We start from the raw sequence: 21,248 nt of genomic DNA on the forward strand, positions 1-21,248 counted from the left end.
CAGGAGGGCATTCCCCAAAACGTCCTCCATTTTGAGCGTGACAAAGAAGCACAAATTCACACTTATGTGAGGTGTTTTTAAAATAGCTTTTATTTGGCCCCGTCCTCCCTTTGTCTTGGACGCCCTCCATTTTGTGGTGCCTTGTCACTAGTTTAGGTTTCTCCAAGGTTTCTCCACATCGTAATAATACTAAGAGCAAATTGGAGGAGGAAGTCGACTGAAGTCTAGGGAAGCTCCTGCTGCTTTGGATCGAAAGGGAGGGCAGGCTGGAAGAGAAAAGGACGCCCTGGACTCCCTCCTGGAGAAGAAGGCGGAGGATTGGAGGAGGAGGAGGAGGGGGCGTCCTGGAAAAGGAGGACCGGGTCTGGAGGAGGGCGGGAGGCGAAGGAAGGAGTTTGGAGGCGGGCGGCGGGGGCTGCAGAAAAGAAGAAGAAGGAGCGGAGGTTGCTGGAGGGGCGGCGCTGGGTCGGGGGCCGCCTTCCCTTCTCCCTCCTCCTCCTCGGAGCCCACTGTCCGGCCCCTTTGGCCACACAGAGACTGAGACAGTCAGCCTTGCTCCGTCTCCGGCTCTTGGAGGAGTTCTTCCCCGCTTTGCCTCCGGTGCGTCCCGTCCGATGCTGATGCTCCGGGTCCCCGAGCTGAGCCCTGGCTCCGGAGCCTTGCCTCTCCAGCCTTCTTGCCAAGAAGCCTTGGAGGAGCTGACCATGAGCAGCCGGACAATGGAGGAGCAGGAGGGGGACGTCGGGGCTCCTCTCCGGCCGCTACGACCCTCCGGCCGCCGAGGCTCCAACTACAAGATTAGCCTCCGGGGCTTCGACGGAGGAGGAATAGGAGGAGGAGGAGGAGGAGGAAGGGTCAGTATTACTACTCCTACTACTACTTCTTCTTCATCCTCCTCATCTTCATCCTCCTCCTCTCCGGCCGCCCCAGTCTGGGTGCCGTCCACCCCCGAGAGCCGCCCGAGCCCCCGAGAGGCGGCCGAGGAGGAGACGGAGGAGGCCGAGACCCGCGCAGTGGCCACTTCCCCCGACGGACGCTTCCTCAAGTTCGACATCGAGATCGGACGGGGCTCCTTCAAGACCGTCTACAAGGGCCTCGACACCGAGACCACCGTCGAAGTCGCCTGGTGCGAGCTCCAGGTGGGTCTCCCTTCCCTCCTGCGAGCCCCAAGGCCGCGTCGTCCGCACTGGAGACACAGGATCCGCTTTAATGCCGCTTTAACAGCCGTGGCTCAAGGGAGATGGTCGTTTGTTGGACTTGCCCATAGGGGATCAATGGGGAACACTTGCCCATAAAGAACCATTGGGGAATACTTGCTCATAGGGAATCATTGGAGATTACTTGCCCATAGGACATCACTGGGGACTACTTGCCCATAGAGAAACCCTACTTGCCCATAGGGAGTCATTGGGCATACTTCCTAATGCCACATGTTGTGGTGACCCTCAACTATGTGTTGGTTCCTAAGACCATTGGAAATATGTGTTTTCCGATGGTCTTCGGCGACTCGTGTGAAAGGGTCATTTGACCCCCAAAGGGGTCGCAACCAACAGGTTTAGATCCAATGATCTATGGGCAAGTGTTCCCCAATGATTCGCTATGGGCAAGTATTCCCCAGTGATTCTTTTTGGGCAAGTATTCTCCAATGATCCTCTATGGGAAAGTATGGTTTCCCTATGGGCAAGTACTCTCATTTGTTTTAGTACATCCCCCATAAATAATTTCTCCAGTGTGGATGCAGCTAAAGACCTCATGCTTTGGCCCATTTCCCCCCACAAAGTGTGTGAAAGTCCACAACTCCCAGCAGAGTTTGGAGCCTCTTTTGAGGCGGCTTGAATCCTGAAATCCCTGAGGAGAGCAAGAGGGTCCACACAACAAACTCCAACTCCCAGAATTCCATAGCCTTGAGCCAGGGCAGTTAAAGCGGTGCCAAACCGGGTTATTTCTCCAGTGTGGATGCAGCTGTAGATTTGACCTCAGCATAAACAGGCGAGAACATTTGACAACTCATGACCGTTTTTCATTGACGTAGCTACCTTTGCATCTTCTTTGCCTTCTTGAGACACTTTGGCCTTACCAGGTTTGCTTGTGGACTTTTGGATGGCAAGGCTGTCCTTCTTCTTCACTATGTTTCTCCTGAGTTTGGGGGTCCTTCTGGTTCTTTCCAGCTTCTACCCCTCTTCAGGCCAGTTTGCATAATCAGGCAGAAGATAGTTTCCTTTAAATCATTACATTCTCTTCCCTTTTAAAGGTTGAAGGAAGAGGACTGAGCTGTAATTGTTATGTTTGGAAGGAGAGAGCGATACATTCCTGCTCCATTCATTCCAAGGAACATAATAACAAGATAGGGTCAAAGTGATTTCCTCCTCCTAACTTGAAAATGACAGTGCCAAGTCTCTAGAAAGGTGTTCAGAGAATTTGGGGTGCATGAGTCGCAGCCTCTTCGAGCCCAAAGTGAGACATTCTGGTGGTTGCTACTCCTGGCTGAGACCAGAGCTGCATCCGCACTGCAGAAATAATTCACTTTGATACCACTTTAACTGCCATGGCTCAGGGCTATGGAATTTTCAGAGTTCCAGTCCATATTCCTCATACAATATTTGGACCTTGGGTACGGATTTTACATCTAGGAACCTAACTGGAAGTCAGGATGCTTCAGTATATACTCTGAAATCCCAGGTGCATGGGAATAAGGTTAGCAAAACAGTGTTCAGAGAATTGCATTCTGATGTGAAGTCGAAGGCTTTCATGGCCGGCATCCATAGCTTTGTGTGGGTTTTTTGGGCTATGTGGCCATGTTCTAGAAGAGTTTATTCCTGACGTCACACAGGGTCACACAGTATCTATCTATCTATCTATCTATCTATCTATCTATCTATCTATCTATCTATCTATCTATCTATCCAACTCTCTTCCATGCCAGCATTCTCTGAAGATGCCAGCCACAGATGCTGGCGAAATGTCAGGAATAAACTCTTCTAAAACATGGCCACATAGCCTGAAAAACCCACAAAAAATCTATAAATTGCATTCTGCTTGTGTTCAGACGCAACCTCCATCGTTACACTTTTCTTCAAGGCTGGAGAAGATTTACACACACATTCCAGCGCTGAATCCTAGCAGAAGGAGATCTGTCTTTGCAACTGGTGATGTTATTGCTTTCTGTAGTTCCAGAAAGAAGAATGTAAAAAGTAACAATGTGCATTGGCTTTCACATTGCCCTTGCCTGTGAATTAGCATAGATGGGTAGCCTGGAAATATCACATTCACCCATGCTTTGCTGCTGTGTTGAGTGGGACTGGAACATGGAGGGAAAAGGGGAGCATACTGGGCTGGCAGCTGCCTTCCCGTTGGCTCTGTTTGCCATAGGGATTAAATTCAGGAGAGTTCAATGTGACTTGCTTGGCACAGCGCAACCAGTCATGTGCTGTAAAGGTGTACAGAGCACACAGATTCCCATCTCCTTGTGTGCTTGGGAAGATGTGTTCTGTTAATGTTACTGTAGATGGAACATATGGAAGGAATGGTGGCAGATTCCTAAAAAACCATTGAATACTGTCATTTAAAACAAAAAGAATTAAGAAAAAAGTATGAGAAGTTTTCTGTGAACGGGGGGAATGCCAAAAAGACATTTTGGAGGCAGCATGGAGATATTCAAAATACACGTTCCCTAGCCTTGAAAGCCAGTAGAGCAAATGAAATAGCCTTTGGAGCTAATGGTAAAACAGGTTTCTGGCTTATTGTGCATGTGGTGCAGCATATTGGCCCTTGCTGGCATATTGTTCCTGCTGCACCAGGGAGCATTGAAGCAAACAGAGCTTCCATCAGTGGTTTGCTTATCGTCATTCCCCAGTTCTAGCAGTCTACCTTGTTTCTCTACCAAGACACGCTAGAGAAATAAACCCATAACAACTGATAGTTTGTGACTCTTTGTTTAATGAGAGGGGTTAAACAAACCACTGATCCTCATTCTGGCTTGTTTATTGTGGTGTTCTGAAACTGGAAGTCTGGGGAGACAAACCAGACTTCCAGTTTCAAGATACCACAATAAACAAGCCAGAATTAGAGATCAGTGGTTTGTTTAATACCTCCCATTAAACACAGTGGTGGTAACTGGTAGCATTTACCAGCACATCACCTCATCCAAGTAGGCTAGCATTCTACAGCTTGCTGATATCATTGCATATGAACATGGTTACTATGATCATGGTATTTTCAATTCATCAGGTTTTCAAGAACTACAGTACACGTCGTTTAAAATAAAAGTGCTGCTATCTTCAGTAGTTTACATTTTAAAAATACTCTAATCAGCTAAAGGTTGTGGCTTAAGATTACGCAGGTAAGCGCAGGGCAGGATTCAGCCTGTTCCCTCTCCTTCCTCACTTCTTGCTGCCTCCTCCTAACTTCCAGATACTTGCCTGCCTTGTTGCTGCCAACAGTATACAGTCTTCAGTCCTGAGACAAGTTTGACCTCAACTGTCCCTCACAATTCCCTTCTTTCTCCAGTTCCACGTTCCTCCTTTCCTTCAGACGTCTGTCTCCACCCATTCTTCCCTCAGGTGCCTGCTCCTGCTTACTTGGGCATACTGGGCACTTTGCCCATTTTATTTCTACTTTCTAGGACTCCTTCCCACACCAGTGCACACTGTTCAGTCTTTTCCCCTGCCTAGGATCATTTCCCTGCCCTTGCCTTACAAAAGAACACAGTCTCTCCTGTGTCTATGTCCTGCGTAAGGTTTGTCCCAAGCAACCTGACCTTTCTGTTTCCTCACAGAAAGAGAATTGTAGTATTTGTCCATAGGCTTTTGCTGGCATCGTTCCCTGCAGAAGATAAAATGTTTGTAAACATTCCATTCCAAGCAGTGCTTCCAGTAGGGAGTGTATGGGCAGCAAGTTTGCAAGTGACAGACGGATCACCACAACTTTATGGCTTATATAAATACGTTAGGGAATTTGAGTAGAGTGTCAAAAAATAAATGTCCTTTTTTTTGTTTTGAGTAAGTTGTTTGCTGTGAGTCACTGTGAAAGGTCAAATATGAACTTTTTATGTGTCTTTATGCACTGAATGTAGGGATGGGAATTCTGTGGCTCTCCAAGATGTTAAAATACAGCTCCCAGCAGTTCTAGCTAGAGCAGCTAATCGTGATGAATACTAGGAGTTGCAGTTCAGTTAATCTTTGGAGGGAACATGATTCCTGCTCCTGGTATAAATCAGTGAAGAAAAACTTAGGGTGCATCTACACTGTAGAAATAATGCAATTTGGCATCACTTTAAGTGCTGTAGCTCCATCCTATGGAATCCTGGGATTTGTAGTTTTATAAGATTTTACAAACCTTCTCTGCCAAAACTAACAATCACAGGGTTCTCTAGGATGGAGCCATGCAAGTTAAAGTAGTGTCAAACTACATTATTTCTACAGTGTACATGTCCCTTACTCTGATATTTAAAAATACATTAGTAAAGGTATACTTTTATTCCAATTCATGGGTATTTAGGGCTGCCTCCAGTAGGGTGAGTCCTGGCAGTGCCTCAAGAGTAAATGCATTTAAATCAGTGAAATGTGAGCGAGTCATGACTAATGTACACCCCATTGATTTAACAGGTTTACTCTAATGGCTAAAAAGAATCATTAGTCACATCTGTAACAATTCAAATTACGTGTGCAAGAATTTTGGATAAAATTATATGGATGTTATTTTCCCTAGGACTTTTTTGTGTCTGCACACATTTTTGTATTTTGAACCAGGTTTTTTTTTTGGGGGGGGGGGGGAGAAACACAATGTTAATTTCCGTTGTGATAGATCTCTAGCACAAGCACACAAACACTCGCACAAGTTTTATGTAGCTCCTTGAAAACTAGCAGAATTGTTTTGGCAAAGCTTTAAAAGCCTTATACATGATTGCGTCCTAAATGAATACAATAAAACTTACTGATTAAACTCAAGGTCAGCCATTCTGCGTTGAGGTTTCCCTTTAAAATAAATTGGTTGAAGATTTAGTAATTCTGGTTCAGCAGCAGGGAGTTCTTAGAGACTAAGATATTCTTATAGTAGCTTTGGAATATTGCATGTTGTCTTGCATAGAAACTGACTCCGTCAGTTGATGGCAGATGATGGCAAATATTCTAGGTTGCATATGTGAATGTGTCCATGATAATATAGTTGAGAGAGGAAACACTTTTAAAATTGGGGATCCTGGAGTCTAGTTGTTGGATTTCACTTCCCTGTCTCTAGCCATCAATATGTATCCCTATTATTTCATATGTATCTCTTTATTTTTCTTGGGCATTGCAAAGAAAATAAAAATCTACAGTGGATTTTCATTTTCTTTGCAAAATCCAAGAAAAATAAAGAAACACACCCCCTACTTACAGTTTGTTGTTTTGGTGCCATGGAAATGTGGCTGGCATTCTTCATTCTTTGTTTCCTGCATTTATATTCACGAAGATGCGTTTTTACCAGATGGGCTTGTAACTATGCTGTTTGAGGTCACAGGCCAAAGAACCTTCTTTTGCATCTTCCATCACACTGTTGCTGTTCAAAGTCCGCATTCAGTGCTCTCAGGCATTTGGTCTTACTTGGGTCCAAGTCCATATTTGCAAAGAAGATTAGTTTCCCTAAAATGGTTGGTTATAGGACAGAAACTGAGTGACGGTGGTGATAGGGGGAGGGTCAAGATGGAGGCTCCTTGCTATCTTATGGTCATGTGCTGGGTCTCTTTGGACCTTGATTCTTATCCTCACATCCTAGCCTTGCTGCTTTAGGCTTGACAAGTCACCTGTATCAAAGGCTGGGATGGATGTGCTTGCAGGGTGACATAAAGTTTTCATTCTGCAGTACAGAGCTGAGTACTAAAATATCTCTTTGAAAAGGAACATCATATGCAGAGCTTGGAAAAATTACTGTCTTGGACCACAGCTTCTAGAAACCCCATGTTTGTAGTGAGGATTTGGAAGCAGTACTCTAAACACATAACATTTCCAAATTCTGATTCTTTGGGACTGGATTATATCCCCCCACCCCTCACCCCCAACAGATAGAGTAATTTTGCTATGTAGAATGGGAGGAGCTTCTGAAGAGCATACAAGGAAATAGAACTGAGCTGACATTTTGCTCCATGCTCACCACAAAGTGAAGGTGCAACCAATTTAGTTTGGTACCTGAAACAAAAAAACCCATGTGTGTGTTTCCCCCTTTCCCGGCAGTAAAAAAATAAGAATTAATAACAGTTTGCTATCCTTAAAAAATATTTTTAAAATCTGCAGCCTGAAACAGCCGCCACAGTCTGCCTGATGTTAGGGCTGGCCCAGGTAAGTGAACATTTGTCTTGGGAAGGCTTTAGGGATAGGCAGTGTTATAAGAAAACAACTTTAGAAAAGTGGACTCTATGACCATGAAATCCATTGTTTTCCTCAGATCTTGGACATGTGGGGTTGATGATAGTTGAGGAAGTTCAGCATATATTCAGAAGTTATAATTTTTACTTCCTGCGGCAGAGAGCTGAAGAAGCCATTTGGTGGGAGATGGAGTGGGGTGGGGTAGAATGCGGGGAGAATAGGAAGACAAGCTTGGCCTCCAGCTGGGCAAGGCAAGGCAACGCATAACATAGCATGTACTACTTCATCTGTTCTGTATCACATCCGTCCATTCTATTTGTCTGCCCGAAAAAGCTTTGTGGGTGAGGAGGGAGTGAACATAACAATCTACTCTTATACTGTGTGAGACCATCAGTCTATTGAGCCCTGAATTGTCTATTGCAAGTGGCATTGGCTCCCCAGTCAGATGAGGCCTTTGGCATCCCTGCTCAAAAAAAATTTTTGACTGGTCATGCTGGGATTGGACTTGAGTGTTTTTACATGGAAAGCAATTGCTCAACTATGGAGTTACTTGGACTCAGTGGGATGAGATGGAGACAGAAACTAGATGCTAGACATGTTTTTTTGAGCGTTTTTTGGGCTATGTGGCCATGTTCTAGAAGAGTTTCTTCTTGACATTTTGCCAGCATCTGTGGCTGCCATCATCAGAAGATGCTGGCAAAACGTCAGGAAGAAACTCTTCTAGAACATAGCCACATAGCCCAAAAAACCCACAAAAAATCAAGGATGCCGGCCATGAAAGCCTTCAACTTCACATTAGATGCCAGACAAACTAGCACAAATGGAGAGCATTTCTGTGTCGCTGTGGAACATGATTTGGCTCTCAGGCAATAGCCTTCTATACCCTATGGAGTCCTGTGCTGGCTCTAGGGGTGCTTTTTGGATCATGTGAGTGCCTGCAGCCAGGAAGGTGAAGCTTAAAAGTCCCTTTGGATATCTGTTGGATCACGAGAAATGAGAGAGAGTGAGTGAATAAATAGGCAGTTAACTGGTGGAGTTGAATTGCATCCCTTAGGGTCTGATTTAGCCATGGACCTTTACTACTTTCTTTATATAACAAGTGGATGAGGAAGTTAATGAATGTTTAGGCTGCTTTTCAGTGCAGGATTCTCAGGATAGTCACAAGCTGGCAATTGCTGAAAAGCAACTATATAAGAAGGTTGATGTCCCAGAGTCACTCTTCTAACTCTCTTCAATTTGCAGATGCTTTTCGGGAGGCCAACTAAAAATAAGAAGCATTTATCCAGCTCTCCAGAGTCATCTTTTTTTTTCTTTTTTTAAGCAGGACTTGTGCTAGGGATAAGCCTCTAGCACAAACACAGGATTTTCTGTCACTTGTTCTCTCTTTAAAGGGGAAAAAAGAGGGGGGGGGGAGTCCCACTCTGTCCTATTTTTTCCTGCAATTTTTCATTATGTTGCCTTTTAAAACATCTGTGGTTACCAAGCCACAAACCTGAGCCATTAGTACCCTGCCACCACCCCCTTCCAAAAAGTTCAGCCTGGATCTATTTCTGTTTTCCAGATGTGAGTTTTAAGCAATGTTTTATGGATGGCCTTCTTTTTTGGGTGGGGGTGAGGGGTAGGGAAGGATGCAGGGAGGGTGATGGTAAACAGTTTGGAGTAAATAAATATTTGCTCAAGATGATTATTTCCCTTCAGGTACTGAAGAGCAGAGGAGTCAGGAAAAACTGGGTGCACCTTTTGGGGGTCCATAGAGAAAGGAGAACAGAGTCTAGAGGCAATGTTTGGGGATCACCATCAACAGGACTAGACAAATATTTTGAATTTATTAATTCATTAATGTTTTTGGTGGTCATTAGAAAAAAATCAGACAGCAAGACCTTTTAAGTCTTTCTGGCTATTTATCAAGTTGCTATGGTCAGAATATAGTGTAGGGGGACTTTTTTCATCTGGCACCACAGGATATTATTATTTAATTTTGGGGTGGGTGGGTAATACAGATTTTGTATCTCATGCTTGAGGCAGATAATATTAAAACACCAAAGTAAGGCCATACATTTATAATGACACCTTGCCAAGAATTTTATTTAAACCATGTCACCAAATACCTGCCCAGGTAATTATGAGCAAAATGCTCAGGCTCAAGAAGAAAGAGTAACTCTGTGCTTCCTTGATGTTGTGGAAAGAGGGTACAAGCACTGTAGTATTTTACAAAATGCTGCTGTCATGATTTGGATTTGAAGGGCCTGGGTCTTTTGGCTGTAATTTTAGCCACTTTGGTTGAAGCTTTACTTCAGTTTTGGTGATGGTATCACCTCCATTACAAGGGCTTCTAGGTTTTTTAGATTGGGTGCAGTGGTCAATTCTAAACTGAACAATTGTGGAGACCATATTTGTTTAGAGGTTGGGTCTTGTGGCCTGAAAACACTGCTCTGTCTACACCAAGCCTTTGCTGAAATAGTCAGGGACTCTGTTCATATACAAAGACATGTTTGTATTTATTGTGTCTTTATATAATTTGAAACCAAAGCCCAGCATTCAGGAGCTATGGTGAATTGAACCTAAAATTTAACTCTAAAATAAAACCTGGTTAATTTTGTTCATCCTCCTTTGAATCTTTTTAGATCCTTATTGTGAAAACTGCAACTATATCTAGGCTGAGGTGGGGACAGAATTGGGAAACGTTACTTTTTTGGCCTACAGCTCCCAGAATGCCCAATCTTGAGTGGCCAGCAAGGTGGCTGGTTAGGAGATTCTGGATTTTATAGCTCATAGAGTAACTTTATGGGCCTCTACATGTGCTAGATGTGCACTAAATGTTGTTCTTTGTGTATATAGTATACACATGTCAAAGAGGTTATTCAAGGAAGAGCCTTTCTAGGCTTGGTGGTGCTCTTTCCTTCTAAGTCTGATTCAACTTTCTCCCTCCCTTACTAGAATTTGGTTGATATCACATTACCCATGCTTGCAGCTAAGGCTTTGGAACAGTGTCAACTGAGTGTCGACTCTCCAGGCAGCTGTTGTTTGAACCCAGTGCCCCAGCTAAACTAGGGGCTCTGTTTTAGGGTCTGTGGGGATACAATGTGGTTCCTACCTCTAGAAGGGAGTTTTGGTGCCTTTAGTTTAAGGATTTTTATTTTGTAGCCTTCCTTCCTGATCCACACAGTTTATGGGTACTTTAGGTGACTGCTAACCAGTTATCATTACAAACATGATTTTTTGATCACAACACCCAGAATCCCCAGATAGCATAAGTAGGGGATTCTGTGAGCTGTAATGAAAAAAGTGACTTTTCCAAGGTGTGATTGTACTGTAATCCTTCATAGGTTATTCTATTTTCATATTATCACAAAAATAGTTAATAGGGAAAGATGGAATAGCTGCAGAAATAATAGTTTTTGGTTGCTCAGGATATAAGATACTTCTCTGAAATGGCCTTATTATATTGCCTGTTTTTCCGTAGTTGGCAGTTGATGGGGAGTCTGCAGAAAAGAATGAGGGAGAAGTGACTGAGGCAAGGGGTAAAGCACCTGAAAGTTAGTGTGGTTTAGATGGTAGAGAACTGGGCCTGGTTCAAGAATAGCTGCTTTTTCAAGTCAGCATTAAAAAAGAGAAGATAATTAGGATAGGGGGAAGGGGACCCAGACTCCGCAGTTTTATTATACCTTGCTTAGTAATAAATGCCACAGTGTGTACCTTGAGAATTCTTTGTCAGTTTAGTTCTGCCATTTTGTAAAACAGAAATTATATGGCATTGTGTGTCAGCCTCATTCTCTGAATAGACGTAAGATTGAAGAGCCCAGAACAGCCTTGTGGGAAATGAGCTTTTCACTACATTGCTTACCACAGCAAAGCATAAGAAACATGGGGCTACTGGAAAATCTAGCTTGGGTACAAAGGGGGACAAGATAATGGTTTTTTGAAGCAGGCAGCACCTATTCAGATTCATGCTGCAGAAAAAGGAGCAATTTCACTTTGAATATCAGCAACCACTGAAATAAGTGAGTACCACATATAGCTGTTGTCTGTGGTTTTATGTGACCTGTGTCACAAATTCAGCAGGCCTGCTAGAATAGAAATGGGCATCTTGAAAAAACAGACAGAAAATCACCAGGACTAAGGGACTTCATGCTTTTGCTGTTAACCTCCTTTTCCTTCAGGATAGGAGCCAACTGTAGGGTAAATGCTTGTGTAGGTGGGTGTGGGGAGCTCCATGCCTTCCCTCAGGGGACAAGCTGCACATGTGTTCAAATTTTGTTCTTGTTGTTAACTGCCTTCAAGTCAATCCTGATCCATGGTGACCCTATAGATGAGACACCTACAAGCCCTCTTGTTCTCCACTGCTCATCTTAAGCCATGTAGATTCAGGCCCCTGACCTCTGTAAATGAGTCTATCCATCTGGCTTGCCATCTTCCCCTCTTTCTTTTACCCTCTACCTTTCCTAGCATTATTGTGTTTTCTAATGAGTCGTGCCTTCTCATGATGTGGCTAAAGTTTGACAGCCTCAGTTTGATCATCTTGGCTTCCATGGAGATATGAGGCTTGATCTTTTCACGGACCCATTTGTTTGTCTGTTCAGTTGTCCACGGTGTCCTCACCACTCTTCCCCAGCACTACATCTTGAATGAGTTGATTTTCTTTTTATGTGCCTTCTTCACTGTCCAACTCTCATATCTGTATATCATGATGGGGAATACAATGGCTTGGACGATTCTAACTTTGCTGCTTAGTTGTATATCTTTACACTTTAGGATCTAGACTAGTTCTTCCATGGCTGCCCATCTGGATCACAAATCTCAAAAATCAGAGTGTCTCCAGAAAACAGGTGTTCTCTTTAAGAAGAAAACAAAAACAAATTAATATATTCCAGTGAGCCATCTGGCCAAGAAAATGATACTGGTTCATTTTCTTTAAAAAACAAAAACTAATCCTCACTCTTTATACCTTTGAAATTGGGAATTAGAAATTTCAGGTCAGAGGGCAGTGGCAGCTAGTGGTTTCTGCGTTGTTGTGCTGGGGCATCTTTTCTGAACTTTAAAGGAGCTGCCCAGAGTGCTGAATCCTGTCCTCAAAATAGGTTCAGTAGCTTAGATTGATTCTTTAAACTTCACACTACAACCTAGAATGGATTTACCACCTCATTGAAATGGAGTCCCCAACACCATTGGAAGGTTTTGCTTTCAGGTTGCCTTGAATCCTTTCTAGAATTCAGTAAAGGCAACACACTGAGACTTAAAGAATTTATATTCCACATCGATGATGTGTGGATGCAGAATTAGACTTTGCCATTAAGAAGTTGTGGGTTTGTGGCATACCAGATATTTCAGGAGCCAGTCCAGAGGTTCCACCTTGCGAATCAGTGAGTCCTCTTTGGTTCATGGTGACCATCACTTGGTCAGCAGCTTTTTTCTCTGTTGCACTGGTGGGGAGTCGCTCTTGAACAGCAATTCTACCTTATTCAACCTGCGGGGGCCCTTTTTCTGCTATGAACATCTCTTCATTTATGAAGTTGTTCTGGCCTAATTTTTCTCTCTCTTCCTCTCGCTCCCCTGAGCTGCGTACAATGAAGCTTTCACTTGTGGCTGACAGCACACAGCTGCATCTGTAGCAAAACTTCATAAACACTCCAAAGTGTAAAAATATGATCCACCTCCGGCTCCGCCACAGAGATCCTGGCCAATGGGGCAACGAGGCGGTTCCCACAGGCACATGGAGGCCGTGTGGCCAAACAGGTGGGCACTGCGCCACTGCAGCCGCCGGCTCCCTGGAAAAACGGGCTGCCTTTTAACATGTTTAGTCTGTTTTTCCTGCTCGGTTTTCTTCCAGCTGAGCTCACTTGGGATGTGGAGGAGGGCAGGCACATGCTACTCAGTTCCTTCTGTAATTTTGTTCTCTCTCTCTGTCTTACACATGCAGAGAGAGGCACACATACAGAGGAGCGTCTTTTCACAGCCAGCTCCTCCAAGCCAAATGGCCTCCTCTGTTCCAGTGGTGACTGGATGGAGGAGAGAACTTGGTGGCGGCAGCGGTTTTGGCACCTGTCCAACTGGGTTCCAATTCTGGCTTGGCAGGACTGGGAGCGCGGGAGGATTGGATCCTTGCCATTGCCCTTCGCAAGGAGCTGCAACTTTCCTCACTCTCTGGCCCCCTCCTACCTCCCAGCACACATTTCAGAAGGAGAAGATCAGCCATCCTGCACAAGGCACCAGTGAAGAAAGCATGCTGTCTGAGCAAAAGCAGGCTGTGGAGAGTAGCTAGGCAAAAACTATCAACCTATCTCTGTCACAGGACAGGGCTTTGTAGGGCTCCCCTTCCACAGCTACAAAATACCCCCCTGCCTACACAAGAATTCCCTCCCTTCCCTTCCAAGAGCGGCAACACGTCCTGGGTTTCTGTGCTTTCTTTCCCGTTGCCCTGTCTGCCCTCCCTTTGTCTGGGCTTCGAGGTTCTCTGCTATGGGCCAGTATGATCAGTACAGCTTTAGGAAGCTTTGTACTGCCTGTATGCATGTTTGTAGGGGTGGTGGGGAAGCTTAGGAAGGACTTTTTATGATGCTCTTTTGCTCCCTGGCAGTAAAAAGCTGCGTTCATCCCTTCTGCCACTGATGTTTCATGGAACAAAACTTTGAACAAGAAGACTAGGCTTGAATATCCCCCCGCGGCCCCCGCTGCCACCAGCTTTCCTGTCACCCACCAGGGAGCCTGGATGTGTGCATGCATGCACAATACACACATGTATGTTAAAAAAGTAGTCAATTGGCATATGGTGACTGTATTTGGTGAGTGGTGCTTTTGTCCTGCCCTCCCCCCTTTAGTATTTGAAACAAACAATGGTTCCTTAGGGAACACCAATCTGTGTGACTCAGAATCGATGCTGTTTCAGACTAGGATGCCCACATGTGTGCAGATTCTTGCACTGCTCTAGCATTACACTTGTGTGGGATGTAAGGCAGGGGCAAACCTTTGAGTGACCCACTACTACCTAACCAGCTAAGCCTGGGTGGACATGTGCAGCCGAACAAGGTGGTAGAATGCAGAGGTGACAGGTTGGACTGTATCACTTTGTGCTGCAGGCACAGAATAGCACTCCTGAATTCTTCCTCCATACAAAACATCTTACAAACCATATACAACTGAAGGAGCAAAATTCTTACCCAAGCCTTGATATCCTGCTTTGTTCTTTCCCACCCCTATTTTCAGGGAGTTATTTTAGCAGTAAAAAATACAAAAGCAGTGCCTTCCCAAGTCTGAAATGGTGTAGACCTTTCTAGCAATTTCATATGCTACCACTTAAGTATCCAACATGTGGAGACCAGACCTAATTCTTTTCTCTGAACCCCTTCCCCTGGTTCTTTCAGTGTATGCTTTATGAATGTGAATAAATTGCTGATGAGATGGATAGGACCATGTCTAGCTGTTCCATGAGATGGATAGGGCAATGCCTAGCTGTTCCCGTATGGGGAGGTGGTGCTAGCTTTGTGGTTAGTACTGAACAAATTTAGAAGGAGCATTCATTAACTTGAATTTTCTGGTGCAAATAGGAATGTATAACCTCCAGACCACTTTTATGACACTGTTATTCAACTGGTCAAGACCACAGTTCAATTTAAAACCTCATTTCTAAAAGTTCATTTTAAACCCTAGAGTTTAAGTATAGATGTGCATATACTAAGGGAGGCATAAAGTAAGTCAAAGCTTTGCATTCCCAGAAGAGTTCAACCTGCCCACATCCTCTCCTTAATTATCACTCACTGTCTACTCCCCTCTAAAAGTCACCAATCTCAGGAGGCTCAATTGACCTAAATCCCCTTTTGGTTTCCAGACTGGAGTCTGGTGCAGCCTTGTAGCTGATTCAGATACACTTTTAAAAAATATATTTGAGATCCTCCTGGTCTTGTTGGTTAGAGCAGATGTAATTAAAAGTTGGTAAGGAGTATAAAAACCTGGTAAACTAAGATCATATATGTACAGCTAGAAATGTGAAAAATTCTGGAAATTTTGAAGACATGGGAGAAAAATAATTTTCCAGAAACAAACAATTTTTAAAAATGGGATGTTAACACTTTTTACAAATTGAAAGTCACTTTGTTACTTTGTTAAATGTGATTTATCGTAAAATGATCATGTTTGTAAAAATACAGTTTATTGAGAAAACAATTACAAATCAAATGTATTAATTGTTTAATTTTTTTGTTATAAATGAAGTGAAAAGGTCTTGAACTCTTTTTCCATTGAGACACCCCCCCCCATAAAACTCATAAAAATGAATAAAATAACACTGTCTCCTCTAGTTCTTTATAGTGTCAAGGGCGAGATACAGACCGCCAAAAAAGGGTGGTCTCCCGTCGCCCTGGTTTGCTCCGCGAGGGAGCTGCAGCAGACAAACTGCGGGTTCTTCTTGTGGTGCCTTTGTGATGCCGCAAGGTGCCAATGGCGCACTTGTGGCTTCACAAAGGCACCGGGATGTGCGGATGCTATGCGTCCATCGCGTCAAAATGGCAGTGCCCATGTGTACAGGGTGCCGCCATTTTGGCACCCCCGTCACGTGCTAGGGGTGAGGCCGATATGGACACTACATCCTTGGCCAACCCCTAGCACGTGACAGGGGCGCAAAGACCCGTTTAAATCGGGCCAAGTAGACATAAAATACCCATTCTCATAAAAGAACTGAGGAAAGGAAACCAAAACTAGGAACTGCAGTGATCAGATACTATACTGTACACTGTCTTACATAAAAGTCTGCCTGTTACATAGGTTTTATAAATAATTTTGGTGGAGTAAACACACAAATACCTTGTCTTAAACATTTTGTTCATTATACTAAAGAAAAATATTACATAATACATTTTTTTCTGTTTTACATTTTTCCAGCAAATGAATACTTTGGAAAAAATGGGACTTCCTAAGATATCCCATTGCCTATATGCAAATATACCAAAATTAAAAAAAAATCTGCAATCAGAAACACTTCTAGTCTCAGGCATTTGGATAAGGGACACTCCGCCTGTAGCAAGTAAGGAGTATAAAAGTATAACAAATACAACTAAAGGAGCAAAAGGGAAAGAACCCAGCTGAGCTTCAGCCTCAGAGGCAGTCAAACTAAGGCCTGTTACAGACTGCCATAATAAAGCTGCTTCGGGTCTCTTTGGAGGTCTGCTATTTAAATAATGCCTGGTTCCTAAGAGTCCGGAGGTCGCACCAAAGCCACACTCCATTCCTAAGCACTGGAGTGCAGCTTTGGTGCAGCTTCCAGATTCTTAGGGTGCATGCATCATTTAAACAGCATACCTCCAAAGAGACCCAGAGCAGCTTTATTTTGGCAGTCTGTAACAGGCCTAAATTAGTTAAGCAGGTAGGCTAGTTAAACATTTGTGAAAGCAGGTGTTGGCTGGGGAAACCTTACCGGTATTATAGGTAAGGCAGGTTTGTGAGGAATCCTGCTTAGCAAGTACCAAGAAAGCCCTAGTTGACAAGTTTCTCAAACCCAATAACAAAAGTGACTGAGGCAAACAGTTCAATGGTCAAGTGAGTTAAGCACCTGTGTAAGTTTAGCATCAAGATGAGATCTTCCCCTTTTCAACCTTGCAAATTCCAATTTTCCAAGCGAATGAGCCCAATAAACAAAAGCTAGTTATGAAGGTAAAGAGCCACAGGGCCATGGGGGTTATTCAGTCTGCTGCACAGTGTGTCACATGTACAACTATTTTGCATCTTGAATAACTTAAAGAAAAGAACACTGTGTGCAACCATTATGAAAAAGTCCAGTTCCATTCTGAGGATCATTAGGAAATACATTTATACATATCTGTCATTCCAACTACATTTCTGGTCACTATACCTCAAAAAAGATTTGTAGAGCTCGGGGGGGGGGGGGGAATCAATCAAAATGAACATAAGTTGGAAGGAAACTTAAAATATTTGAGGTTTTTTTTTAGCTTAGAAGAATAGTCAGACGTGATGGATGTGCATAAAGGTATTCATGGTGTGAAAGAAGTAAGAAGGGATAATTATTTCCCTTCTGTCATATTGGAACTCAGAGATATCCAAATTTAGGACAGAGGGGAAGAACTGTTCAGAGAGCACATAGTTAAACTATGAAATTTGCAACCACAAGATGTGATGGTGGCCACAGAGACAAATGGTTTTAGAAAAGATTTAGACAAATTCATGGAGGAAAACATAAGTGGTTGCTATTCATAATGGCTATCCCTTGAATCAGGGACAGGACAGTTCTGTGTACAAGCAGTGGCTGGGGAAACAACGGTGGAAGTCTATCACATTCATGTCCTCCATGTGGGATTTCCTTTCAGTGTCTGGGTGACCACAATGGGAAATAACAATCTAGTGCTTTACTAGATTGTATATGATTTGATCTGGCATAGGTCTTATGATTAGAACTGGGAATCTACCTAGAATTCTAACCTGCAACATGGTTCCCATTCCCAGTCACTCATAAATTGAAGGGAGGCAAAGACTAGACTATGCATTAGGATGGAGCTCAGTGGCAGGTGGGTGAAGCCCATATACCCAAGGTTGGAGGAAAATGGTATGAAAAAATCTATATTAAGGTGTACTGTCCTTCTGTGGTTTCCGGAGAGAGGGGACAGAAAAAGCAGGGGTAGTTCATGGCCACAGAATACAGATGCAGAGCCAGGAAGAGGCTGCAAGTAGCTCATTTTCTCCTATTGTTCCTATTATGACTCCTTTCTATGAAGTTCTCCCACCATTCACCATCTCCAGAGTAGAAAGAGAGGGCTTGATACCTTAGCAAGATGCACAACCAGGACACTGGGCTTGGGCAACTAAAGAGGGAGGGAAGGAAATCCCAGAAAGGCACTTTCTGCTTTGCTTTAGTCCTTCTGAATCCCAAACTGCCTCCGTCCCTGCCATTCTGGCTCCATAAGATTGTATGTCTAAAAGAGGAAAGCCCTAGAGCTTCTATCTAGCTCTAAAGTATGGCATAATTTAGAGGCGAAGGGAAGCATCCAAGGATGCAGCCCAGGGGGATGAGCAATGAGGGGCATAGTGACAAGTGCCACACCCTGGTCTGATGCCAAGGTTTACCTTGGACAAAGTAAGACTGAAATTGTGCGTCAGCTGCTCAGCCTTCATGGGGTGCCATTTTTGCTAAGTGACAGTCACTGATTCTTGCAGTTGTTTCCTCCTGAGCGTGCCTCCTCATTCTCTATGTCAATGAAGATGTGAATATGGTCAGTTATCAAGTCAGGAGGAGGGACTACTTCTTTGAAAACAAAACTACAAATGGCAGTAGCAGTTCTTTTGGGGCTCAGTTGGAAGACTATGAGGCAGTACAGACTGGCTCTTTGTGCCGGCCTGAACACATACTAGGGCTGCGGTAGGGCTGAGCGTTCACACGCTCCAAGCCCTTGTTCCACTGCCCATGTGCCATTATGGCACATGCCCGTCCACAGGGGTGCACCATGATGACGCATGGGCACCACCCCACCCAACTGGCATACTGTGGAAGGGGCATCATCATGGCGCACGAGCGCACCTCTGGCACCCCTTCCAGGAAGCGGGTTCTTTTTCGTCCTTCCAGAAACCGCATTGTCTGCTTGTCATGGCCTCCATCCAGGGCTCAAAGGGGTGGCATTGAATCGGCCACCTGTCGAGCCCCGCACTTCACCAAAGATGAGTATTTTGTAGTATGCTTAATTAATCCATGGTCAATTGAAGTTCAGTTTTTGCATAATTCAGATCTTGGGAAAGTTATATTTTGTAACTGCGGGTCTCAGAATCCCTCCAAATGGAGGATTCTGGAAGCTGTAAAAATATAACTTGCAAAAAATAACTTTTCTAAGATCTGTCTTAGTGAATGTTACCAAATGTGTAAGAATCTTCTTACATATAAAAGAAAAATTCAGTATAAAAAACATATGTATGGTTTGGCTGTTGCAGTGACAACTGTTGCCATTCTCTCATGCTTTTTCCCTTCCTTCTTGATGTCAGACACGGAAGCTGTCCAAGGTGGAACGGCAGCGCTTCAGTGAGGAGGTGGATATGCTGAAGGGTCTCCAACATCCCAACATTGTCCGTTTCTACGATTCATGGAAGTCTTCTGTCAAAGGACAGGTCTGCATTGTGCTGATCACAGAACTCATGACCTCAGGCACCCTCAAAACGTGAGCATGGAACTGACCAGGTGGTGATGGGAGGAGGAGGAGGGAGGGAAGCAACTGCAGTAGTAGTTGGGCAGATGAAGGGATAGGGGACCCCAAAGCTCTTACCTCTTTTGTGCTGTGGCAAAATATTTCTCCCATCAGTCAGGAGCTCTGGGTAAGATTATATCAGGACTGGGCAAAGTGCAACTGTGGGGGTCACAAGAAGCCCCTTCCCCCCCAAAAAACTGTTTTTGCTACCTGAGACTCTCTTGGTCATCCTTTTGAGGAGCATAAAAGAAATTGAATTGGTTCACCTGCGAGTTTCCAGGAGTGGCATTTCAATTTTTAAATACGTTGTAGTGGGGTCTGCATGTTTAACATTTTTTAAAAAACACACAACCCTTTTCAAAATTCATTCTGGATTGTTTCCTCACCCAAATAATTTTGGAGCCATTTTTGGTAGTCCGAATTGCCCCCAAATGGTTCCAAGCTCACAGAAAATTGGCTCCCTAAATCCACTGAAAATGCCACTCCTGAAATGAAGTTTGGTAGCAAACTGTTATGACTCCTTCCTACAGAATTCTGGGGTTTGTAGTTTGGTGGCATGTTTAGAATTCTCTACCATAATAAGCTCTAGGGCTGAAGTATCCAGAGCTCTCTAGAAGAGAATTCTAAGTTCCCCACCAAACTACAAACTCCAAGATTCCTTAGGATGGACCCATGACAGTTACAGTGGTGTCAAGTTAGGATAAATATGTATTTATACTAACAGAATGCAGATACTCTCACAGAGTAGTGAGCAGTGGTCAGCCTCTGGGATACACACAGCCAGGATCTAGTAGGTGTATGAGAGGGAGGGAGAGGGGGAAATAGTGCCACTTGGGTGCCAGCAAGTGACCCTCATGACTGCAGTTACAGAGATTATGTTCATCTTTTCCTATGTAATGGCTGCAGTAAAAAAAAATTGTCTGTCTGTATGGGCAAACAGGAACTTCCTATTCTACTTCTTGTTTCAAGGCAATATTCCTACTGTGCAAAAGGGCTTGGAGAGCAGTGGCAGTAGTTGGATTGAAGTGTGTTCCTTCTGCATGGGAGACACTGCTTCCCACTGTTGGAGCTGGGTATTGGGTGATGGATGGGAATGTTATAGCAGTGCATTTCCCACAAGTCACAGTGTTAGCATATAGAAAAGAGGATGGAAGAGAGACTTGGGAAACAGTTGCAGCAACAATACCAGAGCTCAGAAGATGTTACTTTTTGACTACAGCTCCCAGAATCTCCTAACTAGCACAATCACTGGCCATGCTCTGGGACTTGTAATTTGAAAAGAAAGTTATTTTCACCCCAGGCTATGAGAATCACAATTGCCCTCTTCATTTCTACTGGCCATGCTGGTTGGTAGCATTCTGGGATTTGTAATATCTACTCTCAAAAGGTATTTCTCTCTAAAGCTATGATTATCACAATTGCCTCCTTAATTCTCTTCTGAGTGTGCCAAGCATGAGGAACTTGAAGGCTCACCTGAAAAATTGTGGCATGGGGATACTGATCTTGTAGGTGTTTAACTCCTCCCATCATCCCTCACCATTGTGACTGATGCTCAGGAGAGCCACAGTTTCCCTCATCTTAGCTATCTGGAGTGCTTTTTTAAGGTCTCCCGCAGTGTTGGAGTGGAGTGGATGTTGTTGTTCTGTGTTTCTGTCTGGAGTCCTAAAGTGAGGTAAATCTCTAGGAAATGCTAGCAATGTGCTCTCACGTCCCAGAGAACATTCTGTTTGTCCAAAGTGCC

General features: G+C 44.0%; 1 protein-coding gene across 2 annotated transcripts in view; it reads left to right on the forward strand.

The window, feature by feature from the left end:
- Positions 1-201: 201 nt before the first annotated feature.
- The window catches only part of WNK4 (WNK lysine deficient protein kinase 4), a 47,784-nt gene continuing 26,737 nt past the window's right edge, over positions 202-21,248 (forward strand). Inside the window, exons 1-2 of one of the 2 annotated variants that reach the window (XM_042471897.1) lie at positions 202-1,139; positions 19,308-19,480. In XM_042471897.1, coding sequence (XP_042327831.1) covers positions 615-1,139; positions 19,308-19,480 — 698 coding nt within the window. In that variant the 5' untranslated portion in view covers positions 202-614. The remainder of the gene's footprint in view (positions 1,140-19,307; positions 19,481-21,248) is intronic. The other variant, XM_042471896.1, reaches the window with a different exon arrangement.

This window comes from Sceloporus undulatus, chromosome 6 (genome assembly GCF_019175285.1).
Source record: "Sceloporus undulatus isolate JIND9_A2432 ecotype Alabama chromosome 6, SceUnd_v1.1, whole genome shotgun sequence".
NCBI lineage: Eukaryota > Metazoa > Chordata > Lepidosauria > Squamata > Phrynosomatidae > Sceloporus > Sceloporus undulatus.